Below are 21,080 nucleotides of genomic sequence, written 5' to 3'. Positions count from 1 at the left end.
TTGTTCGTCTTTTTGAATTCCTCAGTGGATGAATTTTGGAATTTTAGTTGTCCATACATTTCGTCTCATCTTGTACCAGTACAGGCTGATGACCTAGATGTTAGGCCCCTTCAAACAAGCATCTTCATACTTTTCTGACTATGAAACCATCTGTGGGAACTTTCTTTAGCCATTGAATTCTTCTTTAAGTATTATACGGAAGTTTTGCACAGGTGTTCTTAGTATCAGACTCTGTTATTGGCTGGAGGAAACACCTGTTACAACAAAAGTCCCTGACACTCAGTTCTGTAAATTATTCAGATATTCTGTCCATTAATTCTAGCCTGCTGTAGAATGTTTTTCATGTGAGATGATTGAATCTGACCTTTCATACATTAATGATATTGAGGAGAATGGTAGCTTTTGATACAGACATAATTAGTGCTATACTGATATGATTTTGGTATGATATGCTGTTTGAGGCAATTTTGCTCATAAATTGAAAACTTGTTTGTTTTGCTATCGTGAATGAGAGAAATATTTCAGATTTTAAAAAATCTCCTCTATATTAGGCCTGTAGTAACATCAGAGGCTTCTTTGGAAGCTCCTGTGTTCATTGAATTTTAAAAAAGCAGGCAACCCCTTTTTTATTTTTTTCAAAGGTGATGGTGAACACAGTTTGTCTCCACCACATCACAGCATGTATAATATGTACATTAATGTACTATTGCAGTCAGGGTAGCTATTTTCTGGAAAAACAGGGAAAGAAAAGGGAAATAAAAATGCAGAAAATATACAGGGAAAAGACAGGGAAATTGCTTGTCACGTTAAAACTAAGCTTCCTGTCTAACACTGGACCCAAACAGAATGATGAGCGAGACTGATTTGTAGAATAATATACCACTGAAAATCAGTGTTAAAAATCTAAGTCCACCTTGTCAATACAATAAAAAATTATTTAATCTATTTCAATAAAATGCTCTTAACTTCTTAATGTTTCTTTCAAACGCCCAGAGTTTTAAAACCTACCCAAGTAATTTTGCATAATTTAGAGGTGCTAAATTATGGATTGCCCATAATTGTTATGGATTTTGCCTCACTATTATAAAAAATATATTACCAAACCAAACCCCATGGCACTACAGCCCTTGAAGGGCTTTGGCCTACAAAGCGACCGCTGCTCAGCCCGAAGGCCTGCAGGTTACGAGGCGTCGTGTGGTCAGCACGACTAATCCTCTCGGCTGTTATCCTTGGCTTTCTAGACCGGGGAAAAAATCACAGAAAAGGAAAATTACAATAGAAAAAATCTACAAAGAAAGGAATGTGTTAATGCAGCTTCTTTCTGTGCACAATAGTTGACCAGCATATGTATCCGAGCAGCACTTCCATTTGCTATAGAACTTGGGATGTTATTCTTGAGTTTCAGAACAGTAACCCATATGCTTCTCAATCAATCTATTCATTACTATTAGCTTAATATAGTGTACGGTATAATTGATACTAGTTTCGACCCTACATATATTGGATCATCTTCAGCCTTGATCTAATTGGAAACAAATGTTTACATACAACCAACACGAGCAATAATGAATACAATTTGGTCTGATTATGAGCCACTTGATATCATTACTGAAAATAAAAACAGAATGTCATTATCTTCAACCTTTCATAAGTTATTTGAACTGGACAATTTGGTTGAATAACTCAGTGTACTCTCTTTTATAGTTAGCTGTACAGTTGGAATTATTAACTAGAAATCAGCAGATGTATGTAAATAAAGTTCTAATGTTTTTGTCAACTTCTTTTCCTTTCTACCTAGCAGTTCCATTCTTTAAATTTGTCATTTTTGTTTCAGTGAATGATGGTCAGTCAAAAACTACACCACAGTACAAAGGGCTTGGAAATGCAGTGGTAACAATATTCCAAAAGGAGGGAGCTCGTGGCTTGTATCGAGGAGTGACGCCGAATGTCTGGGGATCTGGTAGCGCATGGGGCTTTTACTTTCTCTTGTAAGTGGTTTAATTACCTGTGTGGTGGTGGTGATTATTATTGTCATGTATTGCATTACATTGTACTACTGTGGACGCCCTCGTAATTGACCATCTGATGAAGCGGCCAAGCTGGTGAATATCGCTATCACTTTCCTGTGATTGCGAGTACCCTGCACTGCCTCCCACTCTGCCATGCTCGCAGATGTGATGCAATGTGTTTCATCTTGCTTATCGTTTAAAGTAGTGGTTACCATTTTAAGCCAGTTTGCTGTTGTAAGACAATTGCCAAGAAAAGAAAACCATCTTTATCAACCCAGCAGAAAGCTAGTATGTTAGATTGGTTCTAAGATAAACGTGAATCTGTGCAGTTAATTTGTGATGAATCAGGAGTCGGGGGGGGGGGGGGGGGGGGAACACACTACATTAAATATACAGTAATAATAGGCTGTACATCTCTGGATAGGCCCTCTGTTTTAATACTTTTGGCTTAACCAACCATTTGTACTCTAACCTATGGCCCTGTACCAAGCAGACCAGTAAAGATCTCCACTGTAGTTCAATGTGTAGAACATCTGATTGTCGAGAGTTTATGATAAAAATACATATTTGGAGTATTTGTCTTCAGTGTGAAAGTAGAACAGATCTGGTCAGATGTTCATAATTAGTTTGCACTTTTGTATGTGACTAGGACCGTGGATGTTGTCTGTGGACAATATCAAGGAAAAGTTGCTCAGTCAGAAAATGAAATGTTGAAGATTGAATGAATTTTTTTTTTTTTAAATAAACATTGTCAGTCTTCCCCATGGTTTGAGGTCTAGTACTGTACACTGTTATGAATAAAACCCTTGAATATTTTATCATTCTAATTTATCTTAGTACACATGCATACACACACAGTTTTATTTGAGAATGGATGACAACTGTTCCCTAATTAGTCGCTGTTTACAAAGACTCTTGTCCTCCTCCACAGCAGGTCACCAGCTCTGGTATTTACCTGAAACGACGATCCCCTCCATAATATTGACTGACGCTCGCCCTTCACTTCACTTTGCACTTTGTCACTCCACTTGGCAACTTCGCACGTACAGTTCTGAACTCACCCGGTTAGTAATCATGAGGCACGACGACTGTTCCGTGGGTCGACTCCAGAGAAGTGTGTCACACACTCGATCATTTCACACAGTGCACTACTTGGCAAGACAATAACAGGGTGCCACTAAACAATGACCGCACCTTAACATTCCTCTGTCGCACTCCTCCAATACACTCGGCACAGACAACCACGGGTGCTGCTACTCATTCACTTCAAGAAGTGCTGCTGTCCAACTCTCACCTTTTATACGGTTATTATTGTTAGTGATGGAGTACTAGAATCCTTGGGGCTTGTTTCGCACTCCAGATGCCTACGGGGAAACCAGATGAAATCACAATACAAGGAGAGGTCACCCGGGAGGTCCCTGCCCTGACTCACTCATATCTTCCATGAAATACTGAAGAGAGCTACGACAAGGATGACAGTAGCTTGAGCACTTAGCAGCTGTTTTCTACACCTTTCATTAAACTCGCACCCTCCCATCGGCATGATGAAGAACGTATTGGGATTCTTCAGACCATGCAATGCTCTACCACTGCGCCAACGTCCAGTGACAAGGGTCATGTGCCCATTTCAGTCGTAGTTAACGATGTCGTGGTGTTAACATTGGCACATGCTCGGGTCATCGGTTTCGGAGGTTCATCTTTAGGAGTGTTCGGTGCACTATGTGTTCAGACACACTTGTACTCTGCCCAGCATTAAAGTCTGATGTTAGTTCTGCCAGAGTTTGCCGCCTGTCCTGTTTTACCAGTCTGCCCAGTCTACGACGTCCAACATCTGTAATGAGGTGTGGCCGCCTCGCTCCTTGACGTTTCAACGTTGTTTCACTTTGGTTTCGCCACTTGTTGAAGACACTCGCCACAGCACTCCTCAAACACATGACAAGTGCAGTTTTCAAAATGCTCGTGCCGAGCCTCCGGGCCATCACAATCTACCCTTGGGTCAAACTCGGATCGCGCACCTTCTCCATTCTACACATGGACAGCATGCTCACTGATATTACATGGACTGTGCGAATGTCTGACTAGCAGTCAGTCTTCATCAGGTGACGCTGCTATCGCCTGGACGGGTGTATATCGATAGTAGGTAGGAGGTCATAATGTTCTAGATGATCAGTGTATTTCTGTACTTGTGGTCTTGATTAGTATGTCAACATCTGATAGAAATTTGAAAGGTATGCTTTCGAAAGGGGGAAGATTAATCTATAGATTATGTAGTGTAATTTGTGTAGTATTGTAATTTAATGACTGCTTGCTTTAGGGATGTCAGGAAATATTCTTAACTTACAGTTACAATACAATCAAGACTTGGATCCAGAATGGGAACACGAAGAAGCCTCTGGGACCAACGCTGCACATGATAGCTGCAGCCGAAGCTGGAATCCTCACTCTCATCATGACGAACCCCATCTGGGTGGTGAAAACTCGTTTGTGTTTGCAGTACAGCGACTTGGACACTACAAAACTGCCAGATAGTAAACGATATGCTGGAATGATGGATGCACTTAACAAAATATATCGTAATGAGGGCATCCGTGGTTTGTATAGGGTAAGTGCTTTATGTGTATAGTCTCAGAATTTAGGATCACTGAATATTTTCTTGCGTACTACCACCGGAATTTTAACTACTGTATTGTTATGCGGAAGAAGTAGTAAAATTTTTATTGCGTTGGTAATAAGGTTGCTGAAAATATAGTGAAATTTAGCGCGGTGGTATACGTTTTCCCTGGTGTTTTCGTTTGTTTAGCGCTATTCCTTTTGAAATTGTATTACTAGAGTCCAATACCAGACTCTTATTAAGCTGTAATGTGGAATTTCAGGTCAAAAACAGAATTAGGACTGAAATCTACACATAACAAAGAAATGTTAAAAGTAATTGACTATGTAACGAAACTCAAATTATAGAAAACAAAATAACTAAAAATGTAACCTGGACGCAAAGGTCGTGTTATAATTTGATAATTATCTCGTCAAATAATTCGTACCACATGGTATTTATTTAAAATACTATTTAAGAGGATGCTCGTTACAGTGAAAGTGAAATTTATATTCATAATTCATCATTATTATTAATTCATTTTATTGTTGCTAATTTAATAAGTAGTTTTTTTTCCAAGATAATGTTAAAATAGTAACTGGCAAGCATTTATCACACTTCAGTGTAAATACTTATTGGCAAGTTGTTATGAAATTAAAGAAATATAATCTTATCGTCCTAAATCAACAGACGAATCGCCATGAACATCATATACCCTTACTCCATATGAACGCCGCAGGGAGATTTTGAATAGAACCCAATTTTGACACTCTAATGATTGGGAAATGTGTACTATCCCCTCTAGTACCCTACAGACTAACATTTAGAAGATAAATTATTAGACTATTGGGACTTGAACCCATAAATAACTGCGTGGCAGCATCAAAAGATGTTGCCGTAACGACTATGGCTACCTTGGAAACTTACTGTTGAGTTGCTTGCATGCAACTCATGTACACAGTTACAACAACTTGCTAGCTTGGGAAATCTTCAGATAGCTGGAAAGGAAGTGTGATATAAATATATACATAGATTGCATTACAACAACTTACTTTTTGTATAGCATCATGCAGATGTAGATTTGTCTTGATATGTAGCCATCTTGATTCTTACAGTAGCGTCCCCGATAGGAGCAAAGTCCCAGATAAGAGTGTGAACTGCCTCTCCAACTTTGGTATAGCTAAACTCGAGAATATTCTCCCAGATTGCACATAAATGAAAGCCATAGTATGCGTTTTCGACCAAACTGCCAGATAAATGTGTAAACTGCCACATAAATTTAAACCGCACTTTTATCTGCCTGTCGTAGTACAGGCCTTAATGAATGTATTGTCTGTACAGAATATACAGTCATTTCCTTGTAACAATTTTAAGAGCGTTGATGGCATACACCATGCGAACACTACATTCACTTTTTTTTTTTTACTTCTGTTGTTTAAATTGAGACAAAAATTGCTATTGTTTTGTTTTTAATTAAAACTTGCCGATATTAAAGTTTAGATATTCAGAATCTCCGTACACTTGGTTTTATCTCAGTCTGTTAAGTCGGAGCTCAGAAATAACATTAATAACCTCAAGAATGCCGCAGTTCAGACGGAGATAAGTGAACAAAGAGCATTTTTCATTGCTGGCCACAGATACAATGCCCAGGTTCACTGCACGTCTCATCACTAGCACCTCGTAGCATAACCAGAAAGTTCCTCTCGTTGGGATCTTGCTAACAGTAATGGTTTTGTTAGTTACTTCCTTGCCTTCTGCTTACTGTGTAGAATGCAAAGCCTTGTCAACTAAACTCTTCGACATCGTGTTAAGATTTGTCCTTTCTGCTAGTTATTTCACTGAGATCTTCAAATGTATTTACACCTTTTAAGTGCAGCACGTGTTGTGAGACTTCAGTCTTACTGCTCCAAACGTGTTATTTGCCCATTCTCTGCATTTCTTTTTTGGGTCTGTTTAATTTGTTTGTTGTATAAAGTTGGTATTGCTCGTAAATTCGTTAGTATTTAAACTTCTAACCAATGGAATCTGGTCGATTCTACGCTCGGCACTTCAGTTCAAGTTGATTTGTTTCATTTGTAATATACTATAGTTCATATCATTGTTAGGGAAACTCAGATTGTACGACTTCCTAATTGAGGGGAAATTTAAGTTTACAATCATTTTATTGATTACCGAGCGAGTTGGCTACACAGCTTGGGTCATGTAACTATGATCTTGCACTCGAGGATAGTGTGTTCGAACCGAACTGTGAGCATCCCGGAAGATGGTTTTCTATGTTTTCCCATTTCCACTCTGAGCAAAGGCTGGGACTATCTTAGTTAAGGCTGTGGCCAGTTCCTTCCCAGTTCATTCCCCCACCCCCTATTGTCTCCTAAAGACCTGAGACAGAGCAACTTTAACATACTCGCCCAAAATAAAATTGCGTTTTGGTGATCGCTATGTTATGTACCTTCTCACAGTGTTTTCCTTGGGTTGATCTCTTTTTCGTGATTCATAAGTTCTGTAAATTGCCAGAAAATAATTTTCCATATATGCAAGGGTATGGGCTAAAATAGGGAACATGCATAATTTTCAAAAATATTTTTTTTTTGAAAAGTACACCAATGAAATGGTACATAAACGTATTACATTGTGGTAAGTTGCCTTGTTTTCTACCATTAAAATTTTTTTTTAAAGTGCCTTTCCGCAAGGCGAGTGAAACGTCCTCTGACGTAAGCGGCGCGCTGTGACGTCACAATCCACTACCGCATGCAGCTCTACCAGCCGTTGTGCATTAGCCGTTACTAAAAGCCGTTTGTTTATTATTTGTGATCGTGAATAACTTCAAAATGACAGAAAGGTTCAAAACAGCACAGTCAGACAACCTACCGTGTGTAGATGAATCATTCTTGAAAAATAATGACTTTTGTGGCCGCAGAAATTCGCGGATAAAAAGCAAATTTGTAAGTGGCATCTTTTATATTCGTGCAATGTACTGTAACTCATAGTATTAGGATAACAACGAACCTGGATAGAAATCACATCACTTTCAACGTTTCCTTCTAGACTGATTCCCATATTAAAGAATAACATTACATTTTCCGGCTTTCAGCGTTAGTAAAGTAAGAAATCGGATTTCAGCACTAATATAAACATACAGTTAGCTTATAGTACTAGTCCGCCTCTGTGGTGTAGTGGTTAATGTGATTAGCTGCCACCCCTCGAGGCCCGGTTTCGATTCCCGGCTCTGCCATGAAAGTTGAAAACAAATAGTACGAGGGGTGGAACAGGGTCTACCCAGCCTTGGGAGGTCAACTGAAATGAAATGTCGTATGGCTTTTAGTGCCGGGATATCCCAGGACGGGTTCGGCTCGCCAGGTGCAGGTCTTTCTATGCGACGCCCGTAGGCGACCTGAGCATCAAGATGAGGATGAAATGATGATGAAGACAACACACACACCCAGCCCCCGTGGCATTGGAATTAACCAATTAAGGTTAAAATCCCCGACCCGGCCGGTAATCGAATCTGGGACCCTCTGAACCGAAGGCCAGTACGCTGACCGTTCAGCCAACGAGTCTGACAGGGAGGTCAACTAAGTGGAGGGGTTTCGAATCCCACTTCTCCTCCAGGCACCTAAGGCCATGGCCGTTTCCTTCCCTCTTCTTAGTCTATCCCTTCCGATTTTCCCATCCTCCAACAAGGCCCCTGTTGAGCATAGCAGGTGAGGCCGCCTGGGGGAGGTAATGGCCCTCGTCACCAGTTGTATCACCATACACAAAGTCTCACTGCCCTTTGATGCGATAGAGGTGAAATCCTTCGCTGAGTCCGAGGGGAAAACCAACCCTGAAGGATAAACTGATTAAGAAAGAAAAAAGAAGGAAAGAAAGAAAGATCATAGTACTATAGGTCTTTAATCTGTCATTCCTGAACAAATATATATTTATGGTTGGGACAACTGGCCTACCCACTTCCGGGGCCCATGAAAGAGAAACATTAAATATCTTGGTGGAGGGATAGTCAAACATGATAAAGATCAATATGATTTCATCTAGTTTTCACAAGTCGGGCTGAGTGGTTCAGACGGTTGAGGTGCTGGCCTTCTGATCCCAACTTGGCAGGTTTGATCCTGGTTCAGTCCGGTGGTAATTGAAGTGCTCAAATACGTCAGCCTCGTGTCGGTAGATTTACTGGCACGTAAAAGAACTCCTGCAGGACTAAATTCCTGCTGCCGCGCTGAATGGCTCAGACGGTTAAGGCGCTGGCCTTCTGACCCCAACTTGGCAGGTTCGATCCTGGCTCAGTCCGGTGGTATTTGAAGGAGCTCAAATACGTCAGCCTCGTGTCTGTAGATTTACTGGCACGTAAAAGAACTCCTGCGGGACTAAATTCCGGCACCTCGGCATCTCCGAAAACCGTAAAAGAGTAGTTAGTGGGACGTAAAACAAATAACATTATTATTATTATTCAATTCCTGCACATCGGCGTCTCCGAAAACCGTAGAAGTAGTTAGTGAGGCGTAGAGCCAGTAACATTAAATACATTTGGCTTTTAACAAGCTGATCATATCACCCAAGAAAAGTCTCTTGGTGACATTTTAGTCGTTCAATACAGGAATGTCTATGGGTGCTGTGACTTTTACCTTTTTTTTTCTTTTCTATTTGCTTTACGTCGCACCGTCACAGATAGGTCTCATGGTGACGATAGGACAGGAAAGGCCAGGAATGGGAAGGAAGCGGCCGTGGCCTTAATTAAGGTGCAGCCCCAGCATTTGCCTGGTGTGAAAATGGGAAGCCACGGAAAACCATCTTCAAGGGCTGCCGACAGTGGGGTTCGAACCCACTATCTCCCGGATGCGAGCTCACAGCTGCGCGCTCCTAACCGCACGGCCAACTCGCCTGGTATTTTTACCCTTCGGTTTATTGACTTGGCTTGTAGAACCTAAAACTTAGGCTAAGCTGGATAATATTTTAAACACCATCATCACTATTTTCACCTGTGTGCAATTATGTTATTTATTTCATTAATATTATGATAATTACTATAACTGAGCATTGTTAATTTATAAGACCTCAACAGACAAGAATTGGTTTTGTGTAGAGATATACATTTGTTAAATTCACGTTGTTTTCTTTCATGATGTACACGCCTATTTTTGTTATATTATAGAGTATTTAGCTATAGCGTAAATTTGTTTACAAATGTAAGCTCTTCAATAAAGACATAAATAACTGACGCATGCCAAGACAAATTGTTATAATTAGAGCTGTCAATATGGTTCATAGCCCCTTTGATTTATTACCATGACATGGATCACCCAAAACATAGGTTAGGTTTGGAGAATACTTTAATAATCAGCATTAATTAATGCACTGTTTATTACTTTCATATTCCAAGATGTAATTGAAGCATTTAATTAAAGCACCATAAATTAAAATTTAAAGTTTTACCACTAGAACAGCTGACATATGGAAAAGTGATTGAAAATTCAAACAAATTCAACTTACGTTAAAATGATCTTCGAAAAATAAACTGTAGACTTTTCCGATATATCACCAGCATTTCTCCGGCTCGCCAAAATCCATTTTTCCCTAGTTTTAGCGTCTTTTGAACATTATTATAAACAATTTGTTTGGGATGGTATGCGATGTGCTATTGGACATCGGAACTATACACCATTTATAAGTTTTCTGCCTCACTGTCTGTGCAGGATTAATTTTAAGTCTCAAATATACCACTCGCAGCGGTGCCAACTATTACGGATTGTCCGTAATTATTACTGATTTCACCTCACGATTACGGAATTACGGTCAAAGGAGAAATTATTACGGAAAAGGTGACATCACGAAAAAATAATTTTCTACGGAAAAGGAGAAAATAAGGAAAAAATGTCCGATTCTTATTCGAGGTTTGTTCGCAGAACGAATCCGTGATAGTTCGATTTATCGTCCATATGCGCGTGCGTGGTTGGCAACTAGTTTGAAATATGACAAGCTAATTTCCACTACGAACGGAAGTGGTTGGAAAGATCTGCTGTTTTGAACCAACGTGTTTTGTATTCTGTAAGCTTCAGAAATGAATTAGGATTTTTTTCGAAACTTCAGGTATTAAAATTGATAAACACGGTAAGATAACAACGTGAATGACTACATAGTATTCGTTTAAAGTCTGAATATATAGGCTATACTTAGACATAAATACAGAAGTGGGTTATATTTATATTTTCATATTTGGTAAATTTTACTTATTTTGTAAGGTTACTTCAGCAACTAATCACGGCCGTGAACTAATTCTCAGGTCAGTTATGAAACGAACATAGATGGCAGTGGGTATGCGCGCTCATATTCTGACTCGCTGACTGAAAGAGTTTACGTCCAGGAACAGAAACTGTTCCAACGGTTTGCTGATGGCTTCCAACAGTTTGAAAAGTTTGTACGAACAACACATTAGTAGTCAGCAACTCTGATGATCGCTACTACGAACGTGAATTTGAATGTGCGCATGCGTCTGATAGATGGCAACCGTTTCTGACTGTACTACGAACAAAGCTTCGATTGTGACTTCCTTTTGGTACCAATAAGCATTGTAAAATTCATTGTGAATGAAGGAGCTCAGGCGCTGCTCTTCTCCACTATAAGTCCTTAAGTAATGTTGTATTTGCTGTGTTAATTATTGTACCTGATAGTTGACAGAAGGATTGAGAAAGAAGTGAGACCTGCATTAAGTAAATCTGCACTGGAATCGCCTATGGTTCAGAAGACGAAAACATTATCACAGTCGGAAGGATGCTTCAAGAAAAACTACATTGAAAAGCAACTGCTGTGTGAGAAACAAGCTACAAGGAATGAGCAGCATTTAAAGTAACATTTTATGTAATAATCCTTGCGGTGTATCCTATGGAGTTCTGCCTGTTTTATTAAACAACTTACAGGTTGTGTGCAAATGTTATTGTGTAATATGATCTACTTTCGAATAGATTGCACTGAGCTCGATGGCTGCAGTCGCTTAAGTACGCCACTATCCAGTAATCGGGAGATAGTGGGTTCGAATCCCACTGTCGGCAGCCCTGAAGATGGTTTTCCGTGGTTTCCCATTTTCACACCAGGCAAATGCTGGGGCTGTACCTTAATTAAGGCCACGGCCGCTTCCTTCCTATTCCTAGGCCTTTCCCATCCCATCGTCACCATAAGACATATCTGTGTCGGAGCGACGTAAAGCAAATAGCGAATAGATTGCTAGAGGGAAGGGTAAACGGGGTGTCATTATCGAGAAGGAAGGAGCATGCTTTGGACTTGACTCGAAATTTTTCTCGGTGGTGGGGGGCGATTACTGATAATCCACTTCAAAGGTTGGCACCTCTGCACTCGGATTATTATCTAATGTATAGACCTCGAATTTAACTGTACTAGACACTAACATAGAGCAGAAACATGCAAAGTGTATCGTGCTTCTCATAGCACACTGTTATTTCGTCTGCTAATTCAGTCAACCTGCACAATGACGTCAGACCAATGAGATCGCGTACTTGCATTGCGTGACATTTTCGTACTTTAATTTAGATTTTTATCATGTTTGGAGTTATTTGTACATTCTGATCACATTTTTGAATTCTACATGAAATTTTGAACCAGATTAGCATATTTTTAATTAAAACCCCGGATTATGCATGTTCCCTATTATATTAAAATGTATGTTAGTTCAGAACTTTGTATACTATTTATGCTAGCAAGTCTGGAAACTTAATGTGCCATCCTTCCAGATGTGACATTGGATTTTTCTTCTGTATCAAGTCTGCTGACTTCTTTGCTATGTCATATTTATTTATCTATTTACATTTTATGGCCTTGGGTTATTTCAGTCTATTTTATAAAACCAGTTTTTTCAGTTTTCCTTCTGCCTAGTACTTTTTTATTCTTTTGAATCTTAACTTCGTTTCTTTCTTTGTCACTAATCGGTCCCCAGTCCCTTTATGCATCTGTTGATCTTGCTTTGTTTTTTGAACGTGTCTTGATTTATTTTTTTAAACCTTCAATTGTAATTTGTAGTTCCCTCATTCTTCCTTGATGTTTGTTATCCATCTAATGTTGCTTGTAATGATCCATAACTTTTTGTAATTCTGATGATCCTGTTTTCTGGTGTCCTGAACAGAATTCCAAAGAACGAGATTCATTTCTTTCTGATTGCGCTCATTACCTTTTCTATTTCCTTCTAGACTCTTTCATTAGAAGCTAGTCTCCAGTGTCCATTTTGTTGGTAGTTTTTGTTTATGCACGTTCTGATTATTCTTATTTCAATGTTGATTATTCTGTCTTTTTCTGCAGTGTTAGTTGTTTTGAAAATTGTTTCACTTGCGTGTGTTATTTCTACTTGTGTAACTGTATTATAATGGAAGACAGGAACATTAAAAGGTAAAATGCCGGTGACACATTTATTGGCTTACGCTACATAAACCATTAAGATATCGGAAAATGACACGTGGAGCATAAAAAGCACTGTTTAAAAGTTTGGCCAAATAAGTTCTTGTTTTTTAACAGAAGAAATCCTGCGTTGAGTTCCGGAATGCTATTCCTGTACCTAAGAACAGTCTTAACGGATTTTAATGTGGTTTTAGTTGTTGCGTAGATGTTTTCATGTATTAAATATTGAACTGTGATGAGATAAAACCCAGCATAAATGGTGCCTGCGAAACAACTCAAAGAAAGTGATGGCACCTGAAAAACGTTTCAGCTTAGGCTGTTTAAACTGTTAAAGATATCCACAAAGAATTGTACAAAAAGTCCCAAAGGCCATGTGTGTAATGTAACAAAGTCACTCACAATAACAGCTTTTATATTTAAGTGGAAACCCTGTGCTTGGTATGGGAAGAATATTCTGGAGACTTTGTTTAACACTGCTTAACTCTTTTGTTGTCAGGCTGTAATGTCGTGGTTGCTCTAGGAATGCCAAGACTATTTAAATGAAAATGCAGCCACTAAGGAAAAATATTCTACCTACATTTTTGGAGGTAAATCCCTGTTATTCTTTTCCATAGCACACAGGTAAAGGGAAAATATGTGATTGTGACTGACTTTAATTGCAATAGAGCTTCATTTTGTACGAATTTTGTATTTAAATAAAATTAATTTCAAAATTTGACCTAATTTTTACATTTATAGTGTATTTTTATCATGACTATGATACCTTTTTGAGAATATTCAGTTAATTTTGAAGAAAATACTAATGTTTTATGCAATTCTTGTTACTACTTTTTGAGAATTATCTTGGTAATCAAAGTTAGTAAACAAGTGAAGGAGTAGTCAGCTGCTTGACATGAGAGCGGGCAGCTGTTCCTTCCTATAAGCAAATATGTCATTCAAGAATGGGAACTTCTTCAGGGACATGGTGCCCTTTCTTAAATGACTTACAAACCTACACAAATCAACCTTATAGAACCAGTAACATGCTGATATTTAAGTGTCGTTCCTTTTGTGAAAAGGTGCACCAGGACGAGTAGAATGTTAACCTGCAGTTTTAAAAAAAAATCGCCATCATAAATGACTGATGCAATTATAAAATAATATTGTATGTACGTACTGCTCTCAACTTATTTGTATTAATTGCATGTCTATTGTTACTGGTAATTTTAGGTTCAGATTACATTGATAAAAGCACAAGAAATTTGCCTTAAAATATCTCAGTAATGCTTAAGGTTCCAGGATTGTGAATCAAGTGCACTAGGCTTTTGTTTTTTTTGCGGCAAGTTGGCCGTACCGTTAGGGGCGCGCAGCTGTGAGCTCACATCTGGGAGATAGTGGGTTTGAACTCCACTGTCGGCAGCCCTGAAGACTGTTTTCCGTGGTCTCCCATTTTCACACCAGGCAAATGCTGGGGCTGTACCTTAATTAAGGCCATGGCCACTTCCTTCCCATTCCTAGGCCTTTCCTGTCCCATCGTTGCCTTAAGACCTATCTGTGTCGGTGCGACGTGAAGCAAATAGCAAAGAAAGAAATTTTTCTTGCTTGTTAAAAGGCAAATCACACAAAATTTGTGATCCTTGACAAATTCCTTCCAAATCCATTGTTGGTGTATTCTCCTTTGTGTAGATTTGAAGAAAAGAAAATGTGTGTTTTGTTGCAGGGGTTTGTACCTGGCATATTTGGAGTTTCTCACGGGGCTCTTCAGTTCATGACGTACGAAGAGATGAAGAACAAGTACAATCAGTACAGGAAGTCGCCCATAGACACAAAACTGGTAACTTTCTAATCTCTTATCTCTTAAAGTTTCTCACACTAACACAGTCTGTCTGCAAGATTGAGTATGTATTTTTAACTTGTTTCCTGCCAAGCTAAAATGCTGTAGTACTGCTATAACTGCCAACCTGAATTAAGGCAAAATGTAAGGTCTTGCTGAAAATTTTGTACTCGCCTCAGTTTTGAAGCTATATTGATGTGGGTTTTTTAAAAAAATTCATGATATTTCCATGTATATGCCCTGTGATTTACTTTGTTAGCTCTTATCTTTATGTTAAAAGAAATTAATTATTCATTTTGATTTTCTCTAATTAATTTTGCAAATTTGAATTAGTATTTGGCATAGTAATAATTATTTCACATACATGTCAATGTCACTGTTAGAATCATTAAACTGTATTCTCTTTTAATGTTGAAAGTTTTAAATCTCTTCTTAAAAATGTCCAATGATTTTAGTTTTTGAAATTGGAAATGGAGGTTTGTTGCGTGGTTATGTTGACTTGCGTTTCACTGGTTAACATTAAGATCATTCTTATCTTCACTTTTGTCGGTAGTAGTAATTTCAAGTTAGGCCTAATATGTCACATGAACTGCTACCATCTGTCTCACTGTTTTCATCACTAGAAGATATATTTCTGTCACTTTCTAACAACATAGCCTGAATGTATTGTTAACACATGTTACGAATAATATTTTACTATCTTATCCTACACAAATTCACAGTATAGTATGTAAAAACACAATGAAAAGAAGAGCCTAGTGCCAAACTTGCTGCGCAACGTTCGTGGCGCACTTAACATGACCAGCGTGTGCCAACCTTTCAAAGAAATATAAGAATTTTACATTCTCTTTGACACAGGGAAAATGTTACTTAGTTGTAGTTAGAGATACCGTGGATTAACAAACATGCATAGGCGAGTCATCTGTTAGTTTAAACCTGAACAGACTGTATTTGATAACCAGCCTTTACGCATCAATCTCGTCGGATCATGGCAGTTTTACATTTCACATCGGATCTTGGCAGCCATTGAGTCAAGTCTAATTTCATTCTGAAAGTCGCATTATCGGAAGCGGTGCAGCAATATATCATAGCGTCTAAGAATGTCTTAAGAGTGTTAATTTATAATGATTCATTTGGTTATTTCCTTCTTGAACAGGTTGACAATTTTACTAGAAGTTTCTTTTCTCTGTTTACGATGATACAGAGATCTGTCGTTTGCCTGATGCAATTAGACATTGGAATAATCTGGCTTACTGTTTACACATTCCAGTTTTTCCATATGTAGAAATGAACTGGGATATGGTAAACAGTCTGTTATTCTCTTGTTCTGGCATGCGCTATGAGTTGATGGACACAGTCATAACACAGTCGAACCCAGGCCTACCCACTGCCAAAACCCTCCCAAAAATTCACAAAACTAACATTCCAATCCGTCCAATAATCAATTACAGACCCAGTCCCCTATACAATACTTCTAAATTCATCCAAAAATTTTTACTAAAAAACTGTCGATTTTTATCCAACAAATCTATCAAAAACACTTCTGATCTAATCAACAAATTAAAGAACTTTGATATCCAACCAAATTTTTCTCTCCATTCTTTTGACATTGTAAACATGTACCCTAGTATTCCAATTTCCAAATTATTCCCCATCATAAACAACAACCTAAACAAATTCAGTAACCTGAGTAAACTTGAAATTCAAGACTTCATGTCTATTTTAAAATTGGTTCTCAACAGTAATTATTTTACCTTTGATAACACCATTTATCACAAAGATAGCTTGGCTATGGGCTCACCAGCTTCAGGCATTCTTGCTGAAATTTACCTTGACTTCTTAAAAAACACAAAAATTAATAATAATAATAATAATAATAATAATAATAATAATAATAATAATTTCTCTAACATCCTCTTTTGGACCAGATTTGTCGATGACACATTAGTAATTTTAAATGAAGAATCAACCAACGCAGCCTCTACACTTCATCTCAACAACATAGACTCTAACATTAAATTCACCCTCGAATCAGAACACAACCAAACTCTTAATTTTCTAGACTTAACTATCACTAGACATCCTTCTTCTTTATCTTACAAAATATTCAGAAACATCGCTAAATTCAATGGCTTTAACTCCTTCATAAACCGTATCATCAACAAATTCAAACACCGTCCTAAAACCACGTTATCTAAAGACATAACAAAACCAACTGCATTTTCCACTTTCACTGTCAATCAAGATGCTTATAAAATAACTAATGTTTTTAAAAACACAACATGAAAATTTCTTTTAGAACTAACAATAGAAATTTTGATATTTTACACAACTCTAAATCACTAAATAAATCTAATGCTTTTTCTAAATCTGGAGTATACAGATTCAAATGTAACAACTGCAGCTTCTCCTACATCGGACAAACTGGCCGCAACTTGAATATCAGATACTCCGAACATATCAACGCCATTAAATACAACAGATTCTCCGCCATAGGACAACACATACAAGACTCCAAGCATAATTTCACCAATATTGAAAGAGACATGAAAATACTTAAAATCATTAACAAAGGCCCCCCTCTTAAACACTACTGAAAATTGCTTTATTCACCTTGACCAGTACTTCAACCCTAATTTCAATTTAAACGACATTTCTGAAAAACCCAACATCCTTTTCGACTTTCTAATTCTTCTTCTCAAAAATTCTAAATTTCAAAACCCCAATTCTATTTTCCATGCCTTACAAAGTTCCTACCCACATTTTCTACCTCCAATAACCCACCCTCCTAACCCACCCTAAACTATCCCTCCTTCATCTTCATATCTTATCCTTCCTCAACACCGTTTAACTTCAATCTCTTTTATTCTTCTCTTATTCCACTATTCCTCTTCCTCTATTAATTTCTCCTATCTTTTCTATTCACCTCAAAAAAAAAAAAAAAATCTGCCACCTTTATTTCGGTTCTTCTCATTCAAATTTAACTTTTGACTTGCGTTGACTTCGACTACTTCAATCATGACCTGAATTTTTTACATTTTAAAAAATAGCGCACTGTGCATATATGTTTTCATTTGTTTCCGTTATTGCGATTTTACTAGTTTTTTCACGTCAACTGTTCCAAAAATTCTACAGGATCACAATTACTTATTCAGTTATATTGAATTTTATTACATGTATCTATATATACCTACATTCCCGCAACCGAAGCAAATACTGGATCTTTAAGCTATTCTTCATTTTACGTTGGCGTTTGAAACCACATTGCCTGATGTTGAATATATCGCGCTGATCACCGGGAGCTGGCAAGTTACTTCTTGCAGCTTAGGCACACTTGCGGATAACACACCCTTCTGTATTACTAATGCATATTCTGTGGAATGGTTGTCTATGGCTACTGCCATCATATTTTTAAGTTTCCCAAAAGTGTCATTTCTTATGACATCTAATGACATGATTAACTCATTTACGCCCAAATTATTTTTTAGTTCACAAGCTGAAGATTTGCACGTATGTGTTCAATATGGACTGGTACATAAATATGAACCGAAATTTTCATTCATTTAGGTTCTGCATAAACATGAGTTGCTAATGACTCGCTAAGCAGCTGCTTGGGGATGAGGTTGTGGGATTTGTCTAAAATTTTACCAGACCCTTTGTATTTTTATGGAAGTACGTTGTATATACAGCATAAGTCTGCTATAGCTAGTACGGCATATTTCTGTCCCTTGAAGTTTCTCTATAAACTGTGTATTTTCTTCCGATTTGATGCATTCGTTATTATGGGTGTTTAAGCGTCCTTTTTCCATTATCGATATTTATGCATTTGAATAATTATATTGATTGTGGTTGAGCATCTTCAACATTGTTTTCTCACTGTGTGCACTAGCACTCTCTCTAAGACATTCAAAGGTGATGCAGTAATCCCTAATACCAATATAAATGGTCCGTTATTGGACATTATAAATTTTCCAGCTAGCTCATTCTTGGTTGCCAGCGTTTCACCCTCGTGTGCTAGGGTGGGCTCATCAGTTGGTACCTAGCACACCTACCAATACGCTGGCTAGTGCATACCGTGGAGGCCACTGCGTAGGCTAACTGGAGCCACCGGCAGTGCCAATGCACTAAGAGACTTTGTCTCATCACTAAAAATTGATGCCTGCTTGGCCATCAGATGATATAGATGTTGATTCCCATAGGGAATCTGAAATATTTGTCCTGAATGAGCAAATTTATAATACCAATATAAATGGTCCGTTATTGGACATTATAAATTTTCCAGCTAGCTCATTCTTGGTTGCCAGCGTTTCGCCCTCGTGTGCTAGGGTGGGCTCATCAGTTGGTACCTAGCACACCTATTATAAATTTGCTCATTCAGGACGAATATTTCAGATTCCCTATGGGAATCAACATCTATATCATCTGATGGCCAAGCAGGCATCAATTTTTAGTGATGAGACAAAGTCTCTTAGTGCATTGGCACTGCCGGTGGCTCCAGTTAGCCTACGCAGTGGCCTCCACGGTATGCACTAGCCAGCGTATTGGTAGGTGTGCTAGGTACCAACTGATGAGCCCACCCTAGCACACGAGGGCGAAACGCTGGCAACCAAGAATGAGCTAGCTGGAAAATTTATAATGTCCAATAACGGACCATTTATATTGGTATTATAAATTTGCTCATTCAGGACAAATATTTCAGATTCCCTATGGGAATCAACATCTATATCAGCAGTAATCCCTGTCGACTGGTGTACTGCAAACAAAATTCTAAATGGAGAACTTGTTTTCGTAATAATAGCATACCAGTAAATAATATGACTGATAGCAATTAACTCATTAGAAATAAGGACTAAAGTAAACAATCACTTAATTTTAATACTATATACTGAAATAGGTAAGAATGTGATGCACTTCAAGATATGGCAGAGTGCATCGCTGATTTCAGATGATAGTTTATGTTCTCCTGTCTGGTTAAATTTTGGAAAGGCTATTTGCTTTGCAAAATTACAGCGAAAAGGTTATCATTACTCTACCTTATGTGGTTAATTTAGGTTAAATGACTCGGGTTGAATAAGAAAACTGAAACTTTTTCCACAGAAGCCTCTAGAGCAGGGATGGCGAACCTTTTCCAACTAGTGTGCCATTTTAAGTCTGGTTTATTATTCCCAACAGTCTACTGTGCCACTTGTTATTTTCCTTTGGAATAGCTACAACCCACGTCCCCTCCCCACCCCCTACTTCCATCTCTAATTCCAAATTATGTTTCATAATATGTTATTACTTTATTACATATATCTTGTAAAATAATACTTTTACTTGTATGTTCCTTGGTCGTGTTTGCCAATACTGCAAAAATACACTTTTAAATATGTAAGTGCCAACGGCCGTAGCCGTGTTGAAACACCGGATCCTGTGAGGTCTCCGAAGTTAAACAACATTGGGCGTGGTCAGGAGTTGGATGGGTTGCCACGCGCTGCTGGTGGGGGGTAAGAGAATGGAGGAGCGGAAAGGAACTGGCCACCCTACCGCACATAAACTCCGGCTCAGGAACACCTCTGCGGAGGTTCGGACCTGCCTTCGGGCTGAATAACCCCCAATATGTAAGTCTTAAGAATACCTAACATACGCGTCCATTGTAACACTCTTCGTTATTAAGGAATATTAGATATAGCCTAGAAATCAAAAATACTAATATTGCCGAAAAACGTCATTTATGATAGGTTCATAACTTGTTGTCTTCAATAACATACAAGAAGCACTTAGGTGTGAACCAAGACGGATTCTAACTGTTGACTTCACAACGTTCATTGTAGAAAATAGCTACTTGCCGGCGTATAATGACCCAGACAATGTATGTACCGCTTTAGCAAATTTCTTCATGGCCGAAAAACATTTGTGGGAGGCTGTTCCACTGTTCAAGTATTAATTTCTCCGGCTTCTAGAGAGAAAATTATCCATCAACAGCACACTCGATTTTCACCAATGCTTCACCAAGTTGTACAAATTTGTTCACCCATGTACTGCTTTCTTTAAATTCAGTCAACTCCATTTCTAACCACTCAAAAATAATTGACCTTAACATCACTCATTTGTGCAATATGATGGTTTGAAATTAAGTGCGATAGTTTCTCCAAATCTCGAAACTGGGATAATCTCTTGGCAACTATTCGCCTTACAAAATTGAAAAGAGTACAGTTACACACTAAGAAAAATTACGCGCTGTTGGCAACCACACAAACGTCGAACTTCATTAATTGACTGATGTGGATGAGCG

General features: G+C 38.3%; 2 protein-coding genes across 2 annotated transcripts in view; one reads left to right on the top strand and one right to left on the bottom strand.

The window, feature by feature from the left end:
* Positions 1-21,080, bottom strand: part of LOC136882117 (U2 snRNP-associated SURP motif-containing protein) — a 238,506-nt gene that overhangs the window by 163,063 nt on the left and 54,363 nt on the right. The window lies entirely within an intron of this gene.
* Positions 1-21,080, top strand: part of LOC136882118 (solute carrier family 25 member 32) — an 89,227-nt gene that overhangs the window by 30,062 nt on the left and 38,085 nt on the right. The window contains exons 2-4 of the mRNA XM_067154644.2: positions 1,835-1,988; positions 4,353-4,611; positions 14,693-14,806. Of these exons, the coding sequence (XP_067010745.2) occupies positions 1,835-1,988; positions 4,353-4,611; positions 14,693-14,806 (527 nt within the window). The remainder of the gene's footprint in view (positions 1-1,834; positions 1,989-4,352; positions 4,612-14,692; positions 14,807-21,080) is intronic.

The sequence above is a fragment of the Anabrus simplex genome, chromosome 10, assembly GCF_040414725.1.
Source record: "Anabrus simplex isolate iqAnaSimp1 chromosome 10, ASM4041472v1, whole genome shotgun sequence".
Taxonomy (NCBI): domain Eukaryota; kingdom Metazoa; phylum Arthropoda; class Insecta; order Orthoptera; family Tettigoniidae; genus Anabrus; species Anabrus simplex.
This window is presented reverse-complemented; position numbering and strand designations above follow the sequence as displayed.